Source organism: Dunckerocampus dactyliophorus, chromosome 16, assembly GCF_027744805.1.
Source record: "Dunckerocampus dactyliophorus isolate RoL2022-P2 chromosome 16, RoL_Ddac_1.1, whole genome shotgun sequence".
Lineage (NCBI taxonomy): Eukaryota > Metazoa > Chordata > Actinopteri > Syngnathiformes > Syngnathidae > Dunckerocampus > Dunckerocampus dactyliophorus.
The window spans coordinates 12,603,946-12,611,812 of NC_072834.1; the positions used below are offsets into that span (position 1 = coordinate 12,603,946).

General features: G+C 43.8%; 1 protein-coding gene across 1 annotated transcript; it reads right to left on the reverse strand.

The window, feature by feature from the left end:
- Positions 1 to 443: 443 nt before the first annotated feature.
- Positions 444 to 7,526, reverse strand: htr3b (5-hydroxytryptamine (serotonin) receptor 3B). Its single transcript, XM_054755567.1, is given in 8 exon segments — positions 444 to 930; positions 1,616 to 2,093; positions 3,615 to 3,772; positions 5,346 to 5,515; positions 5,671 to 5,780; positions 5,847 to 5,891; positions 5,964 to 6,127; positions 7,036 to 7,526. Coding segments are annotated over 8 exon segments (1,422 nt in total). The 5' UTR covers positions 7,067 to 7,526; the 3' UTR covers positions 444 to 664.
- Between the last annotated feature and the right edge of the window lie 341 nt (positions 7,527 to 7,867).

Below are 7,867 nucleotides of genomic sequence, written 5' to 3' on the forward strand. Positions count from 1 at the left end.
AGCAAGTGCAGGAAATAAAATAAGAAAGAAGAGAGGGTTGAGTTGGGAATTTCCCAATAGAACCTTGTAACTCCAGTTTGCCATGCTAATGAAGTGTTAGATAGAAGTGCTGTGATCTGTGGGTGTGTTTGTATGATTGCATGCATGATACATTTGTTGTAATTATTATCACAGATAAATGATAGCCATAGACTGCACATCAAATGTCTGAGAATAACATAGAAACAATTTGGATAAATGCAAGTTACAACTGTAGAAAAGAACACATGATGACGGGATAACTTGTCTCTGTAGCGGCTGAAAGTGTCCTGGAAAATAATTCCCGGGAAAACGTGGGAACTTTGATGATTTGCTATGCAGTTACATTACATGGAAAGGTATGATAATGCAATAGACAGACTGGCAGTCACAGTAATGTTTTATTTAGAAACACAACACTCAGGAAGCTTAGACAAACTTATTTGGAGGACAAAAGGAAGCAAATTGCTAACGATAGTCTCTTCTATTCAGTTATTGGAATGTTGCTCTCCAAACATCACACAAGTGCTTGATATGATGTCAGCAAATAAGATGTATACGATGCTTGAATAATCTCCCTAAATATTGAACACAACAAAGAGGAGAGAGTCTGTACAGAATCAGCAAAAAGCACTCAACGTAGTTGTCAGGCGAAGCTCCATCTGGCCCAGAGTAGCAACAGTGTCCCGGCGTACAAGGCCAGAACAATCAGGTAGAGGCGGAAGAGAAAGCGATCGAGCTTGGCGCACAATGCCAGCCATTCATCCTGAGCCGAAGACTCGCTGTCCTCTTGGGAAAAGGCCAGGCGCAGGGAAACCAGCTCCCTTAGGAGCCACTCCAGGCTGGAGGGATTGTCTTGGATGTCCACGAGGGATTCCAGGTCCTCTTCAAGCGAGGCCTCAAACTCGTAATCTAGGAAGGATCAAGATGTGTGAGCAGGATGCTTTGAGACATTTGGTGTCATCCTCAACCCCATCCTCTCCTTCATGCCTCAAAGCAACAAAATCATGGTATTCTCCCTTTTCCACCACCAACCCATACTATCATCCACTAAACCCCAAATCCTCTTGCACATGCTCGTCACCATTGTCAACCTCCATGGCCTGCTCAGATGAATTCACTTAAAGATTCTCCTCAGCTTCAAGACTACAACCTGTTCCAGCGCCAAATCTGTGCCCAAACCCTGAGGTCTGACAAATGTTCTGTAAACCTCCCACTGTTCTTCAAGTCCTTCGCCCCCGTTGGTGAGGCACTGACTCTTTTGTTTTTATATGATGAACATGCCCCCTTTCCTCCTCCAGGAAAAGCTGTTACTTTGTTGTAAAAGTCTGATCCCCTTCTGTTTTGTCTGAAAGTCCAGTTTGGAGAAGGTTTTGAGCTTGGATATCTTTATAACCCTCCATCTTGGCAGTGAGATTCATTCATTCATTAAGAAGAGCATGAAAATATCTTTACTGTACTTGACTTGCTGTCTATCTCTGGCTGTCGCTGCTGCTGCTGGTGAGGTACAGCCTCACCTGCCTCCCCTGACCACACGGCACCCGTCCCTATTGAAACAAACCCAAAACTAAACCTTGAGCTTTTGCGTAAACCTTACTTTCAGATGGATTGACTTGGTCGAGGGTTCTGGTGGAGGTTAAAGTGCTCTCTGCGAGGCCGTACTTGTCCAGCAGGCAGGCCGACACAGACATGTCCCGGACCTCCTTCTCACTGTGGTGGAGCAGCTTCACCACCAGGATGGACTTGATCAGACTGAGCATGAGCAGAGCCATGCAAACAGCGAAGAACACACCTTGACACAGAGGAATTCATGCTTTGAGTGAGTTCAAACACGGGAGCCTGTGAAACATAAGGGTCCTCCTGCCTATGAGCGGGGTCGTGAGAGCGGTGGCGGGCAGCTCGTCTGTCAGGTTGACCCGGAAAACAGTGTAGCCCAGCAACGTGCTGATCTTGAAGACGATGCGGGTGCCGCTGCTCAGAGGCAGGTAGAAGCCCATCACGTCGACTATCATGAGGAAGATGCTGGGGATGAGGAGGCCCACCACATACAGCAGGGGGCGCCGTCGGATCAAGACCTGCAACACAGATCAGTATCTCGGACGGTGAACGCTGTACTTAATCTTTTAAGAGGAAAAACTAATTCAGAACAATCTATAAGATTCTAAAGAAGGGTCCATGCTGTGGATAATGAATATAAACAAACGAATATTGGCATTTTCACGTACTAATCTGTTTTAGAGAAGTATTTACAGACGATGCAGTATTAAAATAAATGTGTTTGTTTGAAAACACCCAATGACCCTTGATGTACTCCTCCGCCAAATACCCCTTGGTGCTTTGAGCTGCACAAGTAGCAGTCATCCCAACTCTCCACCTGCGAAAAGGCCATGGGGCCACTTGCCTTGCTACTAACAACACGTCCATTGATCAGGCAGGCACTGAGACCATCTCATTATGGCCGCTCGGCCTCTCCCTGTCTATCAGAGGCTCTCTTCTTCTTCTTCTTGCCACCCACTAACAGGCTGAGCCTCATCATTTGGTATCAGCTTGCTAGGCCGATCCATGAAGGTCACAGCCAATCACTTCACACGTAACACTTCCTCTGCATGCACCGTCAGTGGGGAGCAAAGTACTGCTTGTTGTTGTGACTTTTAGAGGGAAAAGGCTTTTACTTTCTACTCTTATACCCTTTACACTTTGGGATCATACATTATATGTACGAGTACTAGGCCTATAGATAAGCGATAGACTATAGTAGTGCTTTTCAAATAGTGGAGCGGGCCGGCCTGAGGGGGTGCAGTGAAAGGCAGGGAGTACTTTCAATGTTACTGCAGACCTGCCATCGTGTACAAATTTATCGTACTCAACATTCAGTTTGACTCTTGATTACGCTTGTATGCGTCACAGCTCTCCATTTTGTTGCATTTTCCTGGTTTCAGTTTCGAGTTCAGTCTGTACAGTACAGATAAATAAATAACTATTTCAAATCGAGGGGGCGTGAAAACATTTCTGTCCCCTGTGGGGTCATGACAGAAAATAATTGAGAACCACTGGACTATAGCAATGTGTAGCAGTAATCATCAGGGGTGGGCCCAAATATTGATATTGCAATGTGCTAATACAGTCAAACCTTGGTTTTCCTACACCCCTACGTTCCCTACTCGGTTTTTGTTGAACATTTTCACTCAAATTTCGTCTCAGTTCTCGTACAATATTGCACTTGCCCTTTAGTGTATCATTCCGCAAAATCGAGTGCCCAGACAAAGCACCCACACGCTTTGCTGACTCACTGTCTGTGCATTTTTTTATTGAGTGCGACTACTAAATAATCCCCCATGGGACCAAAGAAAGTGCCACCACTACAACACTACACTTTTTGTTAATATTTTGGGTGTCTGGAACAGATTCATTGGATTGACATTACTTCCTCTGGGAAAACTTGCCTCGGTTTTCATACGTTTCTGTTTTTGTCCTTTTAGAATGAATTAATAACAGATTCCACTATATCTCTTACAGGACCCCTCGTAACCATTCAAAATGGTATCAAGAATCAACATTTCTTTCCAAGCTATTACTGGGAAAAAGTCGTCACACACTTGGAAGCAGACATGGGCGTAGTCTGCGCCGTCCTGCTGGAGGAGCCAGTAACGTGATGGTATGGACAGCAGCTCCCACTCGCCATCATTCATAAACTCCCTCTGATCATTAGCGATGTCTTCTGCGCTTCTCCACAGAGCCAGGTCAATTTCCCTCACTGAAGAAGAAGAGGAGTAGGCAATGGAGGGTGAAGATGAGACAGAAGGAAAGAGATAGTTACTCTGACACTAAAATGATGGTGAGAATGGTTTAGGTGTTTGGTTTTTGCATGAAATATTTAAGGTTGACAATGCAGTATTTTCCATACTTTCATATATTTGTGGCAGCTCACCACAAATGAATTTGGACTGCCACAGATAGATCTAGTGCTACTTTAATTGGACTGTCTAATATTATGTATTATAACGGGACACACCTTATACACATACCAGACTGACCGAGAGGCGAGCGCGCTAGCCAGTAGGCTAAAAACCCAACCAAATGACCAGGAGTCCGGGAGTGATATCTACTACTATCGCACAGCTAAGCTACTGTAGCTGGCGTCCGTTACATACTCAATGCCACAACTGACTTGGTGCCAGGGAAGAGGTGCTCCCTATGTTGGTATTGGGAATGAAGTGCTGGACAATATTGAATACCGCTAAACAACCAATACATAGATTTAAAATGTAGACGCTCACTGTTTTGAAGTATCAAAAGATTTGCAGAAGTATTGTCGTCTTGCAAGATTTCCGGAAGTATCGCAAGATTTATTGTTGAGTTTTTGTGCGACAAAGACGTTCAGAGTTTAAGGTTCCACTGTATGTTGTTAATACCCATACTGTTTCTTCTCCAGTCTATTTATAACAGGGGTCTCAAACTCGTGGCCCGTGTGGCATTTGCGGCCCGCCGAGTCACATTTTGCGGCCCGCGACTTGTCTTCAAAGATTACTGTAATACGGCCTGCGACAAGCCAGTGTTACTCGTAGGATGCACACATAAGCCTACACAGAACTAAGAGTGAGTGAGTCACTTAAAAAATATGGTAAAAAAAATTCCACCCATTTTCCATACCTTGTCTTCATTAGGGTCACGGGTAAGCTGGAGCCTATCCCAGCTGAATGCAGCAAAATATAAACTGTGAAATTATTTATTTATTTGATTCACCCTATTACTGTATCAAGACATTATTGTTATTGTGAGCCATGTATCGCATGTCGTATCGTGAGACACCCCGAGATTCCCAGCCTATTCCCAATACTTGATGCGGCCCAGCCTCACTCAGACTCTACCTCCAGCGGCCTCCAGGTAAATTGTGTTTGAGACCCTTGATTTATAATATTAATAGAGCTACATTGCACTCAATCGAGTTTGCATGTTCTCCCCAAGTGTGCGTGGGTTTTCTCCGGGTACTCCGGTTTCCTCCCACATTCCAAAAACATGCATGTTAGGTTCATTGGTGACTCTAAATTGTCCATAGGTATGAATGTGAGTGTGAATGGTTGTTTGTCTATATGTGCCCTGCAATTGGCTGGTGACCAGTTCAGGGTGCACCCCGCCTCTCGCCTGAAGTCAGCTGGGATAGGCTCCAGCATACCCACGAGCCTCGTGAGGATAAGCGGCATAGAAGATGGATGGATGGATGCATTCAATCGTTGCATATTTTCTGTGTATCTTCTACGTCTATGTTACAAGTTATGTTTTATTTGGCATTTTCTTTCTCGTCTTGCATTCAGAGGTGGAGCGCACACCTGAGTGGAGCCAGCTACGGAAGGTGAGGCTGCAGTTCTGCTTGTCGAAGGGGAAGGCGTACATCTCCAGGCTGCAGGCCAGGACCACCTGCATGGGCCGGTAGTTCTTGACCCAGCCCGAAGAGTTGACGTAGACGTATGGGATGGGTGGGGACTTCCCCTCGTCCACGCTGCAGGAGCACAAGAAGGACAAGTAAGGTGAGACCTCAACCAGCACAAGGCCAGAATTTGACCTGGTTACATAAGTGAGTGCCCTTTGTGGTTGGCCATGGTTATCAGTGTCAATCAAAAGTGAGCATTATGAGTGGCCTATATGTAGACGTACAATTCACTAACGATGATATCAGGTATCCAGATGGCATCGGAAGACAGGGAAATTTCATTAATACCGTCAAATTCTTCTGGGTCCCAAACCAGGAACTCATCTGTCCAGATCTGCAGAAGCAAAACATGGTTTTTGCGTACAGTATTCATGGAAAGTGGATTATTTTTCATGCCTACCTGTCGATACCAAATACTTGTGGTAACACTCTGGGTTTTTCCATCCTAAAACAAGAAGAAAACCTTTGAAGATTTGTATACGTTTAGGTTTATGGTCTGCGTTAACACGAACTTTACCACTTCAAGGACAGACTGTAGGATGAGGTCTACGTAGACGGTGGTGGCGCTGGTCCAGTTGTGAACCGGGCGGACTCCGCAGTCATACTTCCTCAGGAGGTTTCTGGTCAGCTGATTCAAGGCCGATCTTTTGGGCTTCTCCAGAACACTGTCAGCCAGATGGCCTACAAATTTGTTTTGCAGAAAGATGGCAGTGTTTAGTAACTGTACATCTTTGTGTATCAGCCGAGTATGATTCCTAAACTTGAGCTGGTGTTCTTAAGCCAGTTTTTATACTGGGATCCTCCTCCCCCTGTATGAGTCCAGCACTGCCAAAAATTCAATCTGTCAGTAGTACAGAATGTTTCATACTGTATCAAGTGTTGTTTACTGTAATGTGTCCTATCAGTATGTTTGAATACACGCTAACATTTAAAGTTAAATATCCGCTGTACTGTACATCTTATATGAAGCTTGTGTATTGAGGATAACAAAGCATGCACTTACAGTATGTACAGTATTTCACATCTAACTGGACAATACTAAGACTAGATGTGTGATGGAAATCTTAAATTTTACTATTAGGCTTATTGATTTTAACCAATATAGTATTTCTGCTCGGATACATTAATGTCAGACTGATTTGCTAGAAGAACAAACTAACTATGCTTTGTTTTGACTATTTGCTCGAGCTTAAGACCTCCTGTCTCCAAAAACAAGTTTCTCCAATGACGTTTCCACGTCACCATGTTCTGATTAACCTAGAATACACCCTTGCACCTGCTGAAGTCCTGATAACGTTTATATAACTATGCTTCTGTTCTGTCCTTTGGGGTGGCACTTGCGGCAGACTCCCAAGGGTCTGTTTCAACTGTCTTCCTCTCTGATGAGAATAAATATGATAAAAGACAAATTTGTCATTGAGCAGTTTATTTCTTCTCTCCTCCAGTGCTAATGAAAATTTCCCACCACAGATGTCACATGGTGTGACTGGGAAATGCACATCTGGCTAGTAATGCACAATCCTAATAATATAATGTACAATATATCCTCTAGCTGTCTTTATATTTTTGTCACAAGAACAGCATCTTACCTGACAACAGCATCAGCCAAATGAGAGACATCAAGCTTAAAATCCTCCCCGTGTCCCGCTTAAATGTTCTAATGAATATAATATATTAGGAAAGGTATCTTCAGATGAGACAAAGAGGAGCAAGAGCGATGTGGAGGGAAGAGCAGCAAACAATGACCAGGCTAGTGTGGTGGTCTCACCAATATTGATCTCCAACTACCCGAGTAAGCTGATACGTTTCACATCACAATGACGTTAAAGATTTGTTTACTGTTGGTTCGTCACACCGTCACAGAGAATCTTGACCATGCATTGCATGGAAATGAGTTTTTTCATTAAATTAATTGAAACTCTTTATGGACAGTATATATAGAGTATCAGTCAAAGGTTTGGACACTTTCTCATTCAATAGTAGGAGTTTGTGTGTCCAAACAGAGTAACGGTGAAATTAATGTCTCCAGTGAAAAGCAAGTATAGGCAAATCTCATTTTTAGAACGCATCAATTTTTGTCTTTTCGCCAAAATTTTGTCCTGGTTCCCGTACACTGTCTCGGTTATCGTACAAAATTGCGCATAACAACTAGTCGGCTTGCCCCTTTCTGTGTTTTTACACAGAAGTGAGTGCCCAAACAAAGCACCCTACACGATGTTGACTCACTGTCCATGCATTTTTTATTGAGTGTGACCGCTAAATAACCCGATATGGGGTCAAAGAAAGTGCCAGCGAGTGCCAGAAGAAGATTAAAAACACTAAACATTAAAGGAAAAGTTCTGATTTTTTGGCATGAAGTTGCATGACATCCCCATCAGAGGTGGACTATATCAACAGTGTCTTACACCCCCAACGCATCTT